Source organism: Urocitellus parryii, chromosome 11 (assembly GCF_045843805.1).
Source record: "Urocitellus parryii isolate mUroPar1 chromosome 11, mUroPar1.hap1, whole genome shotgun sequence".
NCBI lineage: Eukaryota > Metazoa > Chordata > Mammalia > Rodentia > Sciuridae > Urocitellus > Urocitellus parryii.
In genome coordinates this window covers 106,358,196-106,379,845 of record NC_135541.1, presented here as the reverse complement: position 1 = coordinate 106,379,845, position 21,650 = coordinate 106,358,196, and the positions used below count along the sequence as shown (strand labels likewise).

The following is a 21,650-nucleotide window of genomic DNA, read 5'->3' as shown; positions in this document are numbered from 1 at the left end:
ACATGGGACATGAGTGAGAAACTACCTTTAATGTATTGGAAATGCTCTTCAATAAAGTAGTAAGACATAGGTCCTTCTCCTAACTTGGAGAAAGAATCATTTGACTGAACTAAGTTCAACAAACAGCAGTAAACAGTACAATAGCCCATTTATTTGATTATGCTAAAATTTATGAGGGAATGGATTAGGCCTTTGTTTTTTTGTCAGCAAGTGACTGATAGGTAAAAACCAATCTATATTGTCTTCCATCATTTTTGCCAAGTAGAAAATTCTTACGAAGTAACAAAACCACCAAAACAAAGACTCATTTTGGTTTCTTTACCTCACCCTGCACTCCTACTAGTCTCTATGCCACTTAGGCTTGAGTTTCCAAAATCATTTACTGAATACCTGATTGTGCACTGCATTGAGCTGGTTGCTGAAGCTCATGGTTAGGTTTGTGCTTGTATTTGGTGCAACATGTGTAGTGAAGGGACTCTTGATCTGACTCACTGTATCATACATGTGAACCCTCCGCTTGCAGATCTCCATGTTCTGGAAACAAGATTTAACACTGAAAGAGATTAAAGTTTCACTAAATGAATGCTGAAATTTAAACAGACAGCAAATAACTCAAGACAACTACACAAAGTTTTTTTTTTCTTCCCCATGCACTTTCAGAAAAAACAACTCAAGAGATTTTATAATCAAAACGAGGAAAGATATGCATCTAATTTTTAATCTTGTGACTTATCAATGAGAAAAGAAAAAAAAAGAAAGAAAAGTATCAGTAAGTCAGATAAACAAACACCAAAGTTGCTTTTAACTTGATAGTTCCATATAAGACAGCAATTCAGTCAAGAACGATATCCTGGCAAAAGTCCCAGACTGTACCATACTTACTGATTGCTATGTGGAAAATCCAGAAGGTGAGTCATTGTCACAAACTGATGGTTAAGAGTTTTCAGAGGAGTAATTCTCTTATCTGCATCAATTGTTAGCATTTTTTTTAACAGATCAATGTATTCTCTTCTATCTGCCTTCTCTGCCAACATGTCTGTTCCCTCTAAGTCAGTAGACATATTCACCTTCCAAGGAAAATTTAGAAATATTATATTCTTCATTTAAGATAAACAGTAGACTTAGCACTTACTGCATCTGCTTTTTTTCCAAAAACCAAAAAATAAATATTTAATGTTGGCATTTGAAAAAAGAAAAACCTGGGAAAATTCTTTTTATTATAGTAAATTATAATACTATAATATAATTCACAGAAGGGAACTCCTTATGCTGCCTAAGTGGTAGAATAAACCTGAACCAAAACCATCTTTAAAAACTGGAACAGCCAAGCATGGTGTCATACCAGTAGGCATGGTGGCATACACCTGTAATCCCAGCAACTCGGGAAGCTAGGGCAGGAGGATTACAAATTCAAGGCCAGCCTCAGCAACTTAGTAAGACCCTATATCAAAACAAAGCTGGATTGATTGTAGCTTAGTGGTAAAAGTGCCCATGGGTTAAACCTCCAGTACCTAAATAGTATTTGAAACAAATGCCTTAAGCAAAAGTGATTATTATTAATTGAATATAAAAGTTTCTATTGTTGAAAATTAAATGGCATAGTAAGTAAAAAATGTTTGAACAGGGTTTGGAATGTAAGAAGCACTCAATAAATGTTAGTTTTTATGTAGTTAATTATTCAGACGAACAGAACAAGAAAAAAACCTTCATAAACAATATTTTAAAATACTGATAAGACCATGCTTAATGCAAAAGCAAGAAAGAAATATACTCAGATTGAATATCCCATATTAAAAATTCTTGGATTTTGAATATTTGCATTGACTTTACCAATTGGTCAGGCATTCCTAACTATAAAACCCAGTAAGAGGGGGCTGGGGATGTGGCTCAAGCTGTAGCGCGCTCGCCTGGCATGCGTGCGGCCCGGGTTCGATCCTCAGCACCACATACAAACAAAGATGTTGTGTCTACCAAAAACTAAAAAATAAATATTAAAAAAAAAAAAAATTCTGTCTCTCTCGCTCTCTCTTAAAAAAAAAAAAAAAAAAAAAAAAACAGTAAGAGCTGTAATCTAAAGCTCTTTCAGCATCCTGTCAGTGCTCAAAGAGTTTCAGATTTCAGAGCATTTCTGATTTGGGGTTTTTGGATTAGGGATGTTCAACCTATAATCCTAAAAGTATTCTATGTTAAGATTTAAATATTCTTTTAACACACGGCAGAATACTAATTTTTTTTCTGTAAAAACTGAAAACTAGTACTGAAAGACACATATTAAATCTGTCTTTAGTAAAACCAACAGAAGTGTGTCTCTGATTAAAGAAAGACATAAATGTCTTTATGAAATTTGCCACATTTACCTGAGCCATGTCATCCAAACAGTTAAAAATGTACTTCCGAGCTTCTTTTGATTTTATTCCAGTCTCCAATTCGTGTTCTTCAGGTGTCTATAACATATGGATTTTTAAAAATTCAATCTGTATGCTATTTTCACATTTTAGCTAATTTCACCTTTTATTCTAAATTAAAACCAGAATACAAAGAGGCAAGTATTGTCACCTTGCCAACCATAGATGGCATAGATTACAACCAGAAAATCTTCTGGTAGAGAGTTGTGATTCTGATAGCTGCCTACCCTTTCAACAATGATTAAAATAAACAAGCAAGAATGATGCACCACACCTCCTGAAGAAAGTCAGATAAGATCCATTACCATTTTTCTAGTGAAGCCACTTTGAAATGAACTGATATTGCAAATGCTAACTGTTCAAGAGACTCAGAGGCATAGTGTCACAGAGTTAATCAAATCACTCTGATTTCTCAATTTAAAGGAGTAGGCTCAGATACTTGTTTCAAGAAAACATAAGGCCTAAATGAGGACAGTTTCAAAAGTATATTGTTTTATCATGTTTATTGAAAATTCTCTACATAAGTCATTATTTCTCTAGTTCTTCATACCACTTAATGATAAGCACTATTCTCAACATCCCCCTTAACTGCTAAATCAAAATATATAAAATAATCTCAGCTAACCGAACCAGCATTTATTTTATTTTTAACTAAGACTAAGGCCCACACGGGTACAATGAACAGTTTTTAAAGTATCTCCTCCTGAAAACATACCTTTCTCACCTCCTTTCCCTCTTCTACCTCAAAAATTTAATAACTGAAGTCTGAATTCAAAGTTGTGGAAGGGGAGGACAGGCATAGGTAATACAGTAGCAAAGACAAACCTTAAGCCTCCACAGTGGATAACCCAAATTAGGATCTCTGTTGAAAAACCTGGTTGTTTTTGTTCCAGCACTGAGAAGATATTCAGCTGGCAGGCCTTGCGTTTGTGAAATGTAACGAATCTGAAACGTTAAAACCATAAAACATCAATTTGGAGTGAAAAAAAGGAAATCACTGAACACTTTTACACTAAAGCATTAACACTAGCCAAAAAGGAAGGTATTGCAAATAAATGAACTCTTTAATCAATAAAACTGAAATTTACCTGTAAATAAACATAAATATGTAATGTTAATCCATTCACATGTATTATCCAAATATTTATTTAGTTACTACCATGCTATGAGAGATGCTATTTAAAAGGAAACCCAGTCTTGATATTTATTTATTTAGTTGGTTAGTTATTTTTGTACTGGGGATTAAACCCAGAGATACTTAACCACTGGGCCATGTTCCCAGTCTCTATTTGAGACAGGGTCTTGCTAAATTGCTCAGGAACTGAGGCTGATCTTGAACTTGTGATCCTCCTGCATCAGCCTCCTGAGTCACTGGGATTAATGGTGTCTGCCAGTGTGCCCAACCCAGTTTTGAAAAATTTGAGTATAATCTCACTTTTTTGTTAGACTTCTGACACAAAGTTCAGAAAACTTTAGATTTCTAAGACATACCAGAATAGTTTCTAAAACCTGTTTTTCACGAAGTAACTTTTTAAAATGCATTATCAAATTGGAAAGATTAGGAAAAAGTTCTGCAAACTCCTTCTTCGTTGGGTTCTATAGCTCTTTATCAACTGTCCCTACTCTAAATACCCACGGAGTTTATCTCTTAACCAACACATTTAGTACTTAATTTAGCTTCTCTAGCCCCACATCAATAGGGGGCTGGTACTATATTTCATTCAGTTAACATTTAATGATCACCTCCTGTGACTAGGATAGCAGTTCTCAAAAGTGTGCTGAGGCTCAGGGGTAAGGAGTCCATGAAGTGAATACTATTTCCATAATGTTAAAAAGTTATTTACATTTTTCACTCTCTTCCCAGAAATATACAGTACAGATTTCCAAACGTGATGTGAAGATGTCATTGTTCTGATAGCTATAAAATGTGCATGTATATTATTTGTTTTATTGGTTGGGCGTGGTGGCGCACACCTGTAATCCCAGCATCTTGGGAGGCTGAGGCAGCCCTAGCAACAGTGAGGCACTAAGTTCAAAGCCAGCCCTAGCAACAGTGAGGCATTAAGCAACTTACTGAGACCCTGTCTCTAAATAAAAAAGAGAAAGGGCTGGGGATGTGGCTCAGTGGTTGAGTGCCCCTGGGTGCAATCCTCTTACAAAAAAAAAAAAAAAATTGCTTTATTGTTCACACCTGTTTGCTTCTATAACAATTTTGCCTGACCAGAAAAGCATCAGAAGGGTAATCTGCTTCTCTCCCCTCCCTTGAGAGCAATAAGAGGCAATTTTTTTCTTACAAACCCCCACCATATATAAACGGCTATAATTAACATGAAATTAGAAATAAATATGTAAACAAGGAAAAGAATCCTGGCCAGGAGCAGTGGTGTATGCCTATAATCCCAGCAAATCAAGAGGATGAAACAGGAGGATCACAACTTCGAGGCCAACCTCAGCAACTTAGCAAGGCTGTAATCAATTTAGCAAGACCATGTCTCAAAATAAAAAATAAAAAGGATGGAGGATGTAGCTCAGTGGTAAAGTGTACCTGGGTTCAATCCCCAGTATCCTCTCTAAAAAAAAAAAGAATCTTATTTTCCATCACTCTCCACCTCCAAAATTCCCAGCTTTAATTTCTAATGCAGTATGTATTGATAATAATAATATAAGATCCATAAACAGAGTTCTTTAGGATCAATTACTTTTTCAATTAGTAGAAAACAGGAGTAGAGAAACAATGGCCTATAGGCCAAATGTGGCCTACCATCGTAATGATTTTAAACAAGTTATTACTCCAAATACATGGGCACTACCTCACCAGAAACAAAACAGCATTAGCAAAATGGGGGTGGGGGATATTAACCCTGAATAAGAACATTTTAAATGTGAACTACTTGTGTGTATGAAAAGGTGAAATATGTTTTAAATCCAGGATAAAATTTGCATAATGAAATATTATGTGGACATTTTAAGTGATAAGGTAGAGGGTATTTATTGACATCTAAAAGTATTTTACAATACCTTATGTAGAAAGGCATATTATAAATTAAATAAATCTCATTTTTAAAAACAATCACTACAAAAAAAAAATCACTACACCGATTCCAAGAGGCACATTTATTCACATTAACATCTTTGAAATCAGAATATGTGTTAGAATTGATAGCTATCATGGTTTAACTGGCACATTCTTTTCTTCTTTCTGAGAAGTACAGAAAATCATGCTGTCTTAAATTTGATGAAATAATGTATGTGCTCCTTCATTATCCACAATATGTACATTTGGAATGTATATTTTGAATGTAGTATCTAGTCATTCTTTCTTTCAATAAGTGTTTATGGAGGCAAACAGTGAACAAACACAGTTCTTGCTCTCATGGAGTTTGCATTCTAGTAAAGGAGACAGAGACTGAATGTGTAATTCAAACTGAGTTAGCATTGTGAAGAAGAAAGTCTTCTAAAAAATACATAAAAAAAGAAACCTTGCCCCGACTGAGGACTGGCTCTTTGGGGAAGTGACACTTCAGGGGAAAAATGAGTAGACACTCACTAAATGAAATGAACAGGTGAGAGCAAAGTATTCCAAAGGAAGGGTGCAGCATGTGCCTGTGCCGAAAAGAAGCATATTATTTCATTCTTAGTATTCGGGATTGAATCCAGGGGCACTTTACAACTGGGTATATCCCCAGCCTTTTAATTTTTATTTAGAGTCAGGGTTTCACAAAGTTGCTGAGGATCTCGCTAAAGTTGCTAAGGCTAGCCTCAAACCTGTGATCCTCCTATCTCAGCCTCCAAGTCGCTGGAATTACAGAGATGTGCCACCACACCAGCAAGAAACATTCTTAAAGTATGTTGAAATGATGCTGATGAGGGCAGAGGAGAAAGGTAGGGAAGGGGCAGTTCCACATAGAAGCTCAGAGGTCATATTAAGGATGTAGTCCTTCATTCTAAAAGCAATGGAAAATCATCGAAGTCAAAAGGTATGACATATTCAAATTCGTGATTTGAAAAAAAAAAATTACTCTGGAAAAAAGATTGTTGAGATACCAGAGTAGGAAAGGGACATGGTCTAGTAGGTAAATGACAAAGACAGCCTGGACTTATGTAGAAGCACTGGAAAAAAAATGAATATAATATCAAGAGGTATTTAGGACATAAAAAGTTACGTGAGGGCTGGAGTTGTGGCTCAGTGGTAGAGTGCTTGCCTAGCATGTGTGAGGAACTGGGTTCTATTCTCAGCACCACATGTAAATTTTCCTTCATAGAATTTATCTTAATTGGACTATAATTATCTGTGTGATTACTTATTTAATGCTTTTCCCATTATCAAAACTGTGGCCTGGGGCTGGGTTTATAGCTCAGTGGTAGAGCGCTTGCTTCGAATATCCAAGGCCCTGGGTTCGATCCTCGGCACCACGTAAAAACAAATAAGTAAATAAAGTTTAAAAAAAAAACAAAACTGTGGCCTATTCAAGGGCAAATACAATGTTTGTTTTATTTCTGTTGAATCCCTAATGCCTATGGTACCTGACAGAAAATTTGGCACCCAATAAACACATAATAAAAATTGACAACATATAATAAACACAAAATCTACCAAAATATAAAGGGTTACCTCCAAGTCATACAGGAAGTTGAGATCTTTGTCTCTTGGCTTATACCATCTTTTCTGATTTTTCTATACTGGTGCACTAATGGAATTTCTTTTTTTTTTTTTTTTTTTTTTTTTTGTTTTGTTTTGTTTTGTTTTGTTTTGTTTGGTGCTGGGGATAGAACCCAGGGCCTTGTGCATGCAGGGCAAGCAGTCTACCAACTGAGCTATATCCCCAGCCCCACTCATGGAATTTAAACATTTAAAATTTTTGGTATTATAAAATGAAAAGTGTTTCATTATGAAAGTAGAATCACCCTAATTTTTCCACAAAGCTTATCAACAAGAAGCCCATATTTAAGCAAATAAAAAATACTGTCACTTGTTATTTTAAACAATTACAATGTTTTTGACAAATTTGAAGCTATTAACCAGTTTATAAAGAAGGTACACACACTTCTGACTGACAAACATGTGATATAAATCTCAGCTATAACATCTATGAAAAATTAACAGCTAACATTATACTTAACAGTGAAAAACTGAACACTTTTCCCATAAAATGAGGAACACAACAAGGATGTCCACCATAGATATTTCTATTCAACACTAAACTAGCACTTCAGTGCAAAGCATTTAGATTAGGGAAAAAAGGTATCAAGATGGAAAGGAAGATATAACACTACATTTGTAAATGACATGATCTTGTACATAGAAAATCATAAGGGACTCATAAAAACTATGAGAACTACAGTTATTAGTAGTTCTAACAGCTTTTATTCTGTTAGAATCAACAGGATATGAACTGAATTACAAAAATCAACATTATGTCAATATACTAGTAATAAATAATCTAAAAGTAAAAATTTTTAAAAATCCACTTACTGCCAGGTGCAGTGGTACACACCTGTAATCCCAGTAATTTGGGAGGCTGAGGTAGGAGGATTGCAAGTTCAAGGCCAGCCTCAGCAATTTAGGAAGGCCCTAAGCAATTTAGCAAAATCCACTCTCAAAATAAAAAATAAAAAGGGCTAGGGATGTAGCTTAATGGTAAAGCACTCCTGGATTAAATCCCCAGTACCAAAAAATTAAAATTAAAATTTGAAAAAAAATTCATTCACTAAGGCATTAAAAAAAAAAGACTTGAAAATAAATTTAACAAAAAAAGTACAAAACATGTACTCCAAAATTACAAAACATTGCTAAAACCTAAATAAATGTAAAGTCATCCCAGGTTTATGGATCAAAAGACTTATACTGTTACGTGCTGATACTTAAACTGATCTACAAATTCAATACAATCAATAAAAATCCCAGCTGGCTTTATGAAGAAATTGACAAGTTAATCCTTCTGAGTTCATATGGAAATGGAAGAGTCCCAAATAGTCAAAAGAATCTTGAAAAAAAAGAACAAAGTTATAGGATTCATACTTCCTGATTGTAAAAATTACTAAAAAGCTAAAGTAGTCAAAATGGTGTGGTCATATATAAAAAGATAAATATAGATGCCTACACAATTTAATGAGTAAAGAGGTCTTTTCAGCAAAGGTTTTTTCAGACACTGTGAGAAATGAATATCTGTATCAAAAGAATTAAATTGTCCCCTTACCTTATACCATTAACAAAATTATCTTAGAATCAAAGACAGAAACTTAAGAAGTTAAATTATAAAACTCTTAGAAGAAAACAAGAGAGGAAAAACTACAGGACGTTGGATTCAGCAATGACTTCTTACATTTGATACCAAAAGTATAAGCATCAAAAGAAAATGTGGGTAAATTGGACTTTGTCAAAGTAAAAAACACTGGTACATCAAACAATATATCCCTAGGTAAAAAGGCAACCTATGGAATGAAAGAAAGCATTTGCAAAACACTGTATATATATATATATCCAGCATATATACAGAACTACAAATCAGCAATAAAAACACAATACCCATGATCAAAAATGGTCAATGGACTGAATAGACATTTCTTCAAATAAATTATACAAATATTCAATGAACACATGAAGAAAGACACACAACATCACTCATTAGCTGGGTGCGGTGGCACACACCTATAATCCCAGCAGCTCAGAGGCTGAGACAGGAGGATTGTGAGTTCAAAGCCAGCCTTCAGCAACTTAGTGAGACCCTATCTCTAAATAAAATACAAAAAAGGGCCACAGATGTGGCTCAGTGGTTAAGCGCCCCTGGGTTCAATCCCCAGTATCAAAAAAAAAAAGAAAAATTTACTAATTAGGGAAATGAAAATCAAAAGCACAAAGAATACCACTTCATGGGCTAGGGATATAGCTCAGATGGTAGAGTGCTTGCCTCGCATGCACAAGGCCCTGGGTTCAATCCCCAGCACAAACAACAATTAAAAAAAAAAGAATACCACTTCATACCTACAAGGATGGCTACTATCATCAGAAAACCTCAGAATAAAAAAATGTTGGTTAGGATGTGGGGAAGTTAGAACCCTCATGCATTGCTGCCAAGAATGTAAAAATGGTGTGGCCTGTATGGAAAACAACTTGATGGTTCCTCAGAAAGTTAAACATAGAATTACCACAACCCAGCAATTTTGCTCCGAGTTATATAACCCAAAAGAACTGAAAACAGGGACTTACATATTTGTACACCAATGTTCATAGACGCATTATTCACAATAGCCCCAAACAGTAACAACCCAAGTGTCTACCAATACATGAATGTATTTAAAAAATAATGGAATACTGTTTACCATAAAAGGGAATGAAGCTCTGAAGCAGCAATAGGGAAGAACCTTGAAAACATACTAAGTAAAAAGAAGCAAGTCACAGAATACCACGTTATATGTGATGGATATGATATGCCAAAATAGGCCAATTTATAGAAAGAAAGTAGACTGGTGGTTGCTGAGAGATGGAAGAAAATAAGGTGGTTAGGGGAGAATTGGGGATTAATTGCTAATAGGTACTGAGTTTATTTATGGAATATGGTGAAATGTTCTAGAACTGACCATGGTGATAGCTCTACAACCCTGTGAACATACCAAAAGCTACTGAACTGTACACTCTAAATGACTGAATTGTACAGTATGGGAATTATCTCTATAAAGTTGTTTAAAAAAAAAAAAAAAGCTGGATCTTTCCATAGGAATCCTTGAGACCCAAGGAGGAGTAAGAATCAATGGCTTGGTTCAACCAACACTGTGGTTTTGCAAAAAAATAGATTAAAAACTTATGAAACAAAACATAACTGATTACTTATTTTTTATTTTTTATATTTTTAATTGTAGATGCTCAAAATACCTGTTATTTTTATATATTCATTTTTATCTGGGGCCAAGGATCGAACCGAGTGCCTCACATATGCTAGGCAAGCGCTCTGCCATTGAGCCACAGCCACAGCCCCATAACTGGTTACTTAAAACAAGCCATTTTTATATTAGCTAAGTCAGGTCCAAAAATGTCAAATTTTTAGAAGTTGGTAAATATTACATCTACTCTACAACAGACTGAGATAAAAATCCTAGAATGAATAGGAGAAAATACTGTTTTGCTATTTTTTTTTTCTTCTAATCGTTCATTTTTTGAAAAAAAGAAAAACCAAAAAAAGTAAACAGTGTCAGAAGGAGCTTCTATATGTATAGAGGGTAAATATTTCTCCTTTTTTTTTTTTTTTTTTTTTTGATGGTACTGGGGATTGAACCAGGGCCCTCTACCACTGAGCCACATCCCCAATCCTTTGTATTTTTAGACAGTGTCTCACTATGTTACTGAGGCTGGCTTTGAACTCATGATTCTCCTGCCTCAGCCTCCCAAGTCACAGGAATTACTGGCTTGCACCACTGGGCCCAAATTAAAAAAAAAAAAAAAAAAAAAAAAAAATCATTCTAAAGAACAAGGTAATTCACAATTTACTTCTATGGCAAAACTGTTCCCTTCAATGGACCAATTACTTGAAAAACTGTAACTACCCTCTCTTAAAGTTTTTCTGTTTTAACAAAGAAATTCCTTAAAATACTTTATAACAGATTCATCTCATAAATTCTATTTTACAGTGACCCAAACTATCATAGCTTTTGGCACCTAAGGTATGCCAGTCTGAAGACAGTATTTACTTCAGTATGTGTCACATATGTATAAAAGGAAATAAAAACAACTTAGTAAGCCAAAGTTCAGTCTTAAAACTCCAGTCCTTTATCCTTACTTTTACATCTCAACTCATAAGACAGTCGTTAACTGAAGCTAGGTCTGTCTCTAATAAATCATAATAGATATAAAAGTACCAATCTTAAGTAATAGAAAATAAAATCCTTTTGTTTATTGTAGATTTGCAAATATAATATTAGACCAAGAAAGATGGTATAAATACTAAATCAAGAAGAAAAGTAGAAAAAAATTCTACTATTTGTTAAAAAACTCTTTAGTAATAATTGGATTCCTCTTTTCCTATTATCTAAGTACTTCTATTCCTCTGGAATCTACTTCACTAGTAACTACAGTTGACTGATCCTTGAACAATGCCATGAGGTGCTGATCCTCAATCCCATGGCTGAAAATCCACATGTAACTTTTTGACTACCCTCAAACCACTAATAAGCCTGCTATTGACCAGAAGTCTTACCAATAACATGAATGGTAGTTAACACATATTTTTATGTTATATATATATTACATAGGTGAAAAACATGTAAGAACCACAAGATATCACTTTTTCCTGCTATATGCAGTTTACAGGATCCAGTGTTAGAGTAGAGACGATCAGCATCACTTAACATTTTAGGCAGATAATCAACTACACTTGAGCTCACCACAACTGCAACAGGAGACTGCTATGAAATTATTATAGTAGTACAGTATGTACTACAATTAATTTCATGCAGTTATGATTTAATATTTCATGTTTATATTTCTCTTAACTGAATGGCATCATGTAGAGTCTATATGTATAAATTATGAACTTTTTATAATAAATGTACATATATTTTATGGTAATAAATGCTAAAAACCATTATCTACATATATTTTATGCATCCATGACATACCTAATTTTTCTTAAATTTTTTTCAATATTTCTAGGTTACATGGTTGATCAGTGAGTTTTTTCAAATTATTCAAAAAAAAAAAAAATCCATGCAAGTGGACCCATGCAATTCAAACCCATGTTGCTCAAAGGTCAATTGTATTTGTTATTTCTATCCACATAAACATTCTTACCTGATCATATTCTGAAGCACCAGGATAAAGAGGCCATCCCAGGAACAGCTCAGCTATTACACAGCCCAATGACCACATATCAATAGCTTCACAAAATGGTAATCCAAGAATAATTTCAGGGGCTCTAGCCAAAACAAAAATATCAGATAAAAAAGTAAACATTAATGGGAGAAATTAACTATGTTGACTAAATCCTGTTTTAGCATCAGCTAAAAATTCATTTATTTAATGAAACTAAAAACAATCAGTCAATTTAGAATTCAAAATTTTTTGAATCTTAGAAAGATAATACAGAACATAAACCATGTATTACATAATAATCCCAATGGGCAGAGCAATGCCCCATAATCAAATACATTAATATTTCTGCAACAAAACCAAGAACAGGCATACGAAGCTAGCCAAATGAAGACTTTATTTTATTTATTTATTTATCCATTCATTCGTTCGTTCATTTATTTATTTATTTTTGGTGCCAGGGACTGAACCCGGGATCATTTAACCACTGAGTCACATCCCTATCCCTTTTTATTTTGAGACAAGGTCTCGTCAAGTTGCTAGGGCCTTGGTAAGCTGCTGAGGCTGGCTTTGAACTTCCGATCCTCCTGCTTCAGTCTCCTAAGCCGCTGGGAGTACAGACATGTGCCACTGTGCCCAGCTAAACAAAGGCTTTAAATAGCTCTACAATGGTTTAAGTTAGGTCTTGACAATAAATAAGTTGTTTATAACAAACTTGGGGAGCGTTTTCAATTTTTGGGAGCTTTCTGAAGGCTGGAATCATAAAGGAGCATAATTTTTTCTTTTTATTATTAAACCTTTTTAATTATTTAAAAAAATCAATTAAACGTCCTGGTCAATAATTACACCTTTGTGACAAAAAAATTTTTCTGAGAAGATATGGTGGTTGTCAGTTCACTCTAGAGCCAGCCGATCAGGGACTGAAACCTAGCTTCATCATTTAACAGCTATGGTAGACACAACACTAAATCTCTGTGCCACAGATTCCTTGTCTATAAAATGAATTAAGAGTATCTATTATACAGTGTTGCTGTGACATTTAAATAAATACATTCAAGTTCTTGGATGAGTATCTGGCACATGGCAAGCACTAGGTGTTATATATAATAATAATTATTGTTATCATTATTGTAAAACTTTGAACTCTTTTTTGTGCTTGTAGAAAAAAATCATTTCTATTAATAAGAAACTTAACCATAGGGAACCTTAAAGAGAAGAACAAAGTAATTCATAAACTAAGAGTTTTATATATATGAACACATCTAAAATATAAGTGTTACCCCATTTATAGAGGATGAAACTAAAGTAAAGAAAGATTAAGTAATTTGCCCAAAATCACAATAAATAACAGAGCAGTCTGTCTGGCTCCAAAATTAATATAACATCCTATCTTTCAATGAATAAAAGTCATAAACATAACCATCTACATAAATCTATTTGGTATGGTGGTATACATGAGTGTTTCTGACTAAAATTAAGAGGAAAGAGTGGGTTCAAAAAAGGAATGGTACGGTCTGGGGTAATAATTGAGTGGTAGCAGACATAATATGCCTTGGGTTTGATTCCCAAATATCTGCCCCCCTCCAAAAAAAAAAAAAAAAGGTACAAGGGTGGGAAAGAATAATAATAGGTAATACTACTACTAATAATAATAAATGACATATAGTGCTTACTATGTGCTATGCATTGTTCTAAGTTCTTTATAAATGTTGTATATCAATAGCTTCACAAAATGGTAATCCAAGAATAATTGGATTACCATAATTCTTATAATAAATCCTAAAAAAAAATATTTGCATTATTGTGCATCACCAACTCTAGCTGGGATTATAGATGTTTGTCAACATCCTTTCTCAAAAAAAAAAAAAAAAGAGAGCTGGGGATGTAGCTCTGTGACAAGAAGCAGTTACGGATTTTCAGCAAAAAACTCACTCAAAACAACAACTATTCTCTTACAAACAGCCAAGTGTTAAAAATAAAGCCGCTTGGTCCAAGGGCTTTTTTTCATCATTAGGGCCTAGAAATGTTAGACTGAGCTAACTCTGGGAAGCAAGAAGACTGAAGTTATCTTCTCCTTTACTGAACAGTAAAGCATCATTAGGAGTTTTGCCTCTAAGAAGGTAAGAACTGAATGTTTTAAACTCTGATTTCAGATTATAATTCTTGGAAATATTTTCATTATATCTTTTCACTTGGCCTCCATTCTTTCTCAATCTGTCAAAATAGAGTCTATGGAGGGAATGGGAATGTCATCAGTGAGAGCTTACATTGAGGCCCTAGGTTTAATCCCCAACACACACACACACACACACACACACACACACACAGTCTATGGACACTAAAACCCTGGTTCTACATCATCTGTATAAGAAAGCTGAATTAGATAATGACTTTTCTAGGTGCCTTTCCAATTCTAACATCCTAACTGGGCAATTAAAAAGATTATCTACTCAAGTATAGAAAAGAGAAAACTAAAAACAAAAACAAAACAATACAAAAAAAACTTGACAGTATTCACTTCAGTAGGAAAATGGTTAACTGTGCTTCGAACACAGCAGTCTCTTCTTTGAAGATACATTCCATCCTCAAAACCAAACACTAAACATGCTCTAATTACTATTGCCAAGTGGAAGAAATAGCATCCCTGCCTTTTGGATTCCTAACTTCAAACTTCTTTGTATTGAAAAGTTCCTTCAAGATCATAAAGTTTTATTTTACTGGCACCCAGATCAAGCTGAGATCGGGATAGCTTAAGAGCTCAAATCATTTTCTGGTCATTTTCATGAATAGTCTTGTTACTTTTTCCCATTTCAGATGCATCAAATCTACTTACTTGCCAGATCAGAGATGTTACAATAAGTCATACTGTGGCTTAGTTGAAACTGCAGTTTAACTGTTAGAGGAAATTAGGTTGTTGTTGTCTATACTTACGCTATTCTTGTCTTCTCTAGATTTTATCTTTCCATAAGTAACAAACAGCTTGAAATAGAGGCTAGTTAGTTTGTTCAGAATGGAAAAGCATTACACTGGGCATGGTGAAATCCCAGCAACTCACGAGGCTGAGGCAGGAGGATCACAAGTTCCAGACCAGTCTCAGCACTGTCTCAAGATAAAATTTTAAAAAGAGTTGAGGATGCAGCTCGGTGATAGAGTGCCCCTGGTTCAATCCCCAATACCACAAATAAATAAATAAGAATAAAAAGCATTGAGCCTGTAAGTATGGCAAAGCTTTTCCTCTAAAACCCAACCCCAAAAGATGGCAGCTTTTCTTGGACATTTACATTGTATATTTACAGTAGGCCAGAGAATAAAGTATATTACTTCTACTGCCAGAATCATTTAGCCATGCCCATGGCCAACAGAAATAGCTCTATGGCAAATTTCTGTCTAATGAAAATCTTTTGGCATGTATTAATAAGACAAAACAATGTAAAACTAAAAAGGAGGGTAAGAAAGAAGGCTATGTTTGGAGCCAGAATGATTTGCCAGCCAAAAAGATTTCACAGAGATTTTCTGAAAGAAAAGGTGAAGACTTAACAGATTCTATAATGGCAACAAAGCAACAACAAAAGAAGCTTAAGAGGACACAGTGATAAGGAAGAAATGCCTGAGCTGCTATTCCATCTGCCATAGGCTCATTATCCAATGTTACTGTTAAACAACACAATGCACATGTTAAATCCTAAACACAGTTAAGTCATGGATGGTGAACTTCAACATTAATTTATTATTACCAGTAATTAACCTGGTAATAAACAGAATGAACTCCTGTTTTTTAAGAGCTAAACTTAGTTCAACCTAAAATTATTTTTATGTCAAAGACCAAAATGCATGAGAAATATAGGAAACATTGTTAAGCTCAAACGACAGCTTAAATTAAAAGGATAAGTAAAGGGTACAAAGATCAGCAAGTTAATACTGAAAATAATTCAAATGAATTGCACATTAAACTAAATGAATCTCTTATACCCTCAAATCTTGTATATAGCCTTTAAGTGAAAATTCCATCAAAAATGATTTCATGAAATAATAATTCTCTTTGCTCTCCCTATATCCATCCGAGAACTAAGAAAAATAAATAAATGTTAAAATTCTCTCTCTCTCTCTGTCCCTTTCTCTCTCTCACTCTCTCTTTAAAAAAAAAAAAAAAAACACTGTTATGCTGGTGATGTAGTTCAGTGGTGGAGCACTGGCCTAGCATGCACAAGGACCTGAGGTCCATCCCTGGCACTGAAAAAAAAACAACGGCTGTTACCTGTCTTTAACAAGGCCCACAAGTAGTTAAAGAACACCTGCAGGCACTGAGTAAAGATTGTGAAAGCTGATAAGCCCTCATCCTTCAGCTGTGATCACCCTCTTATCTCCTTCAATACTCTGAAGGGGATGCTGAGCTGAACTTCACTTAGTACCCCTAGAGTGTTTTATATAGTTGTACCATACGTACGCAATACACAACAGCGGTGGGACTGCTCAAAGGAGAGTATTAAAAGCAACTGTAGTTGGAATCTAAAACTTTTAAGGTATAAAATAAATGAAAGTGAAAATCTCAAAATTGGCCAAGGATGGGGCTGGGGTTGTGGTTTAGTGGTAGAGCGCTTGCTTAGCATGTGTGAGGCACTGGGTTCAATTCTCAGCAATGCATATAAATAAATGAATAAAATAAATGTCCAATAATGTTTAAAAAAATAGATTAAAAAAAATTAGCCAAGGTTGCCTTGTGACAGCATGAAACCTGAAACCAAAGGCTCTCAGTTTCCTTACCTTGTCTCAAGTAAAAAATGGCATAGTTTTATAAAACTATAAAAATATTAAAATAAATAAGTATGGATAAAACATAATGTTAACATGTGAGAAACAGTTTAGTGGTTCCTCAGAAAGTTAAACCTAGAATTACCATATGACCCATTAATTTCACTCCAAGCTATGTACCTAAAAGAACCGAAAATAGGAACTTAATAGACTTGTACAGAAATGTTCACAGCAGCATTATTCACAATAATCAAAAGGTGGTAACAACCCAAGTGTCCATCATCAGATGAATGGATAAACACAATATGGTATATACATACAATGGAGTATTATTTAGCCACAAAAAGGAATAAAGTTAAGAGTCATGCTACAGCATGGATTAACCTCAAAAATATTATTCTTACTGCTAAGTGGAATAAATGAGACACAAATGGACAAATATTGTATGATTCCATTTATATGTAGACTCTAGCCTTCTAGACAAATAGAAAATCAAATAGAGGTTACTGGGGGTAGGAAGAAGAAAGAATAGGGAGTTACTACTTAATGGTTACAGAGTTTGTTTTGGGTGACAAAGAGTGTTGATGGTTTCATTTCTTTCTTGTTTACAAAGCACTGTAATGTATTTAATAGAGAGTGGTAATGATTACACAACACTGTGAATGTACTTCATACCCCAATGAACAGTATCTGTTATAATTTGGATCTTATGTATCCAACAAAGGCTCGTGTGTTAAAGATTTTGTTCCCTGCTGATGGCACTACTGGGAGTTGGTAGGACCTTTAAGCGCAATCTAGAAGGAAGTGAGGTCACTGAAAGCCTACCCTTGAAGGGATAATGGAACCTCTGGATCCTCTGCTTTCTCCCTCACCCCCTCTCTGCTTCCCAGTTAACATGAGGTGAACAATTAAGCTCTTATCACTATGATGTTCTGCCCTGGCACTGGCAAAGTGACCAGACCAAACAGCCTAAAACTGAACCCTCTACAACCATGAGACAAAATAAATCTTCTTTCTTTATAAGCTGTTTATCTTAGGTGTTCTGTCACATTACTGGAAAGTTATCTATCACAGTACGAAATAGCAAAAATAGTGAAATATGTGAAATACAGATTTTACAATTTTAAAAAATTATGTAGATGGCATTTTTTTCTGAATCTTTGTATGAGCAAAAATATTCTTCTGTTATTTTCACACAAACAGAATTCTTAGTTCAGTATATTTCCTCAGCTAAAGGCACTTGTCATGTTGGATATATTCCCTTATAAATATATTTTGTAGTTATCTATTTTTTGTAAATTGTTTGAACTGTTTCATTTGTTTCTTTCTTTTTCTTTTTTCTTTTTTAGGTTGTGATGAGGTTCAAATCCAGTGCCTCGTCATTCTAGACAAGTGACACTTCCAGCCCATTTCTTTATTGAATGCCTACATGATCTGTATTTGATGCATGACTACATATCAGATTCCTTAAAATTAATAAGTAAATAAAGGAGGTGCTAAGAAATAAAAGCACATTTAAAAAGAGCTTTGGTTATGGTATAGACAAAATTATATATATCAACATTTAAGTACTGTCCCAATAATTACTATACATTAAAAAGGTAGCTACATTAGAGTTACCAAATCTAGAAATATGAATCACTAAAGTATAAGTTACTTGGGCCAAGGCTATTCTAGGATAACCAATAAGTTCCAAGTATTATAGATATTGTTACAACACAAAGAGACCATAACAATCACCTAATCTAATTCTCACTGTTACAGAAGAAAAAAATAGAAAAGAATAAAATGCTGCTAGAGTTAAACCTGGAGTTATTCCCAAGGCATTTTATCTGCCAAGATATGAGTTTGGAAAAAATAGCAGCATATGCTGAAATTCATCACAAATAAGTAAGTATCCAAGACTTCTTAAAATAGGAAAATTAGGTATAATGGTAGTAAAGAAAAGACCAGATGTTAGTATAATTCAGTTAGTAACCTTCTGAATCAGACTGAGTTAATTTTTCTAGTGCTAAAAAAAATTTCAGAAAGATAACATTACATAGAATGCCACATACATATGTAATGAACTAAAACATATCTTATTTCTACCATTCACTGTTAAAAGTTGTCTGTAATAAAATGTTAAATATAAGGACAGCTCTCTAGCCTAACATATGATTTTCAATATTTTCCACTTGCCTGTAGTAACGTGACTGTAGGTAGGTTGAACACACAGCTTTGGAAACGTGACTAGCAGAACCAAAGTCAATGACCTTCACTCGGTAGGGTTGGCGAACTGGATCGACAAGCATTATGTTTTCAGGCTTAAGGTCAGCGTGAATCAGACCAAGACTCTTGAGCTTCATCAGGGCTGTGGCCACCTGCTGCAAGATTGGTCTGATGTACTTGAGTGGCAGTGGGCTAAACTTGTTCTGCTTCAGAAAATCGTATAAGTTCTGCTCCAACATCTCAAACACAAGGCAGGTATGGTTCTTATGCTGAAAGCACTCATAAGAACGGACAAAATTATACTCATCTGCATTTTCACTGCTTAGGCGAGAAAGGATGCTCACTTCAATCTGTCCTTGTCTGGCATAGGAGGGGTGGTTCTTTAAGATTTTAATAGCCACAATTTCCTTGGTGCTCCGCTTCCAGCACTTAGCCACCTGTCCAAATGTCCCCCGGCCTAGGAACTCCAAGACTTCATAGCTATTGGTCATAGAGCAAAGGATTTCATGCTGGACCAGCTGATAATCCCCTTCTCCACTAGAACTGCTACTCTTTGTGGTCACAGTGGTGGTTGTGGCAGCAGCACCCACCACAGTTCTGTTTTGCAGCATGAGAGGGGGATGTTCTTCTATGATCTGCACGCTACCGTTGCTGTCAACTTCCTCACTTTTTCTTTTCAATCCACATTTTTGATATGGCTCAAGCAAAGAAACGTTGCTTCTGTGAGTCAGGGTCTGGCTGTTCTGGAAGGTTGATGTAGCTGCACTGCCAGAGCTATCAGCTGCTGTTACAACAATATGCTCCACTGCAGGAGCCGGGAGGAGGAGACCCTGGTCGTAAGCAGGAATATTGAAATTTGCTACCTGGTGAGAGGAGTTGGCTTGCCCTTGTGTAGCTGGGAGGGTTTTGCTGTGGGTGTAATATTTGTCGTTGCTGCTCTGTCCTGAAACATCCCAGCCAGAGGGCTCTATTTTCAGTTTCTTCGCACTGCAGAAGGCACTCGACGACACTGATGGGGGGGAAAACACCTGCAGCTGTGATGCCATACCTACATGGGGAGAAAATGAGAATTAGACCACAAGTCTTAGCAACAGCTTATATGAAAACACTTTAGTTGATAAAAGAAACATGATGCAATAACGTTCCCCTTTTCAAAGCTAATTAACCTACATTCACAGAAATAGTGTCCAGAATGTACCAAAGTGAAAATTTGGTACACTCACTCTGTGCAGGTCATACATAAAATGTTTGAAAGAAAAAAGAAAAAAATAATGTCCATCTCTGTCTACTACATTTGAAAAGGAACACTGATAAACTGACCAGAAGAAGTAACCAGGTTGATGACAAGGTTCGACAGTATCTTTTGATGATTAAGGAAAATTAATCTTAGGAAAATACAGGGAGAGGAAAAGAGAACAAACAGGTCAGCTGTCCTGAGTATCCCACAGATACCTCAAACACAATAAGCCCAAGGACTAAGCCAAATTTTGTTGTTGTTGATGATGTTTGTTTGTTTTTTCAGAAAAAAAAAAGGCTAATAATATTTGACATAGCATACAAGCCATTTCATATTTATCTGCTCCCTTCTTAAACATCAGAGACCCTGGAATTCTATTTTAATACAACTTTTTTTTTTTAATTTAGTTTTTAGTTTTAGGTGGACATGATATCTTTATTTTACTTTTATTTGGTGCTGGGGATCGAACCCAGTGCCTCGTGCATGCTAGGCAAGCACTCTACCACTGAGCCACAACCCCAGTCCCTTAACACCCCTTCTTTTGCTCCACTTTCCCCTTTTCAATAAATACTAGCCAGGATTAGTCATCTGCAAAAGACTCTACTATCTCTATTTCTAATCCAGACCTCTCCTGAACTCCAATCCACAATATCCAAATATCCACTTGATACTGTAATTTAGTTATTTTACAAACACCTGAAATTCAACATGTCCAAAATTAAACTTATGAGCCTCCACCCCATCCCCAGTTTTCTATCTCAATTATGAGATGACACAGCATACCCCAACACCTCAAGCCAAAAATCAGGGAGGCCGTGAGCTTCAGTATCCCAATCCATAAAACAGTAATAACAATAGCTACCTCATTATTGTTCTGAGAATCAAATGACTTAATACATGTAAAGTGGTAGTGCCTGTCACGTGTTTAATTATTATCATCCTGTCTCATTCCTCTCCCTATCCTCCATATATAATCTATATCTTATCAATTCTCTCTCTTAAGTATATTTCAAATCAGCCATTTTTCTCTACCTTTATTGGCACCATTCTAGTTCAAACTGCCAATAGTCACCAAATTAATTGCCTTAAAGCCACTTGGGATCTTTGCTTTTAAACAATGCAAGTCAGTTAACTATTCTTTCTTCTTGACCATCCTTCTCCCCTCCCCCAAGTTTTCCATTTCCTTGGGCATAAAGTTTTAAATTTCAACCTGCCTTAACTAGCTCTCCAAAATTTGCTTGCTGTCTTC

The 21,650-nt window shown here is 35.1% G+C and overlaps 1 protein-coding gene across 2 annotated transcripts in view; it reads right to left on the bottom strand.

The window, feature by feature from the left end:
• Positions 1-21,650, bottom strand: part of Hipk1 (homeodomain interacting protein kinase 1) — a 56,824-nt gene that overhangs the window by 25,178 nt on the left and 9,996 nt on the right. Inside the window, exons 2-7 of one of the 2 annotated variants that reach the window (XM_026394101.2) lie at positions 19,135-20,212; positions 12,187-12,310; positions 3,231-3,350; positions 2,358-2,444; positions 883-1,067; positions 391-553 (exon numbers count right to left, since the gene is read on the bottom strand). In XM_026394101.2, coding sequence (XP_026249886.1) covers positions 391-553; positions 883-1,067; positions 2,358-2,444; positions 3,231-3,350; positions 12,187-12,310; positions 19,135-20,210 — 1,755 coding nt within the window. In that variant the 5' untranslated portion in view covers positions 20,211-20,212. The remainder of the gene's footprint in view (positions 1-390; positions 554-882; positions 1,068-2,357; positions 2,445-3,230; positions 3,351-12,186; positions 12,311-19,134; positions 20,213-21,650) is intronic. The other variant, XM_026394102.2, reaches the window with a different exon arrangement.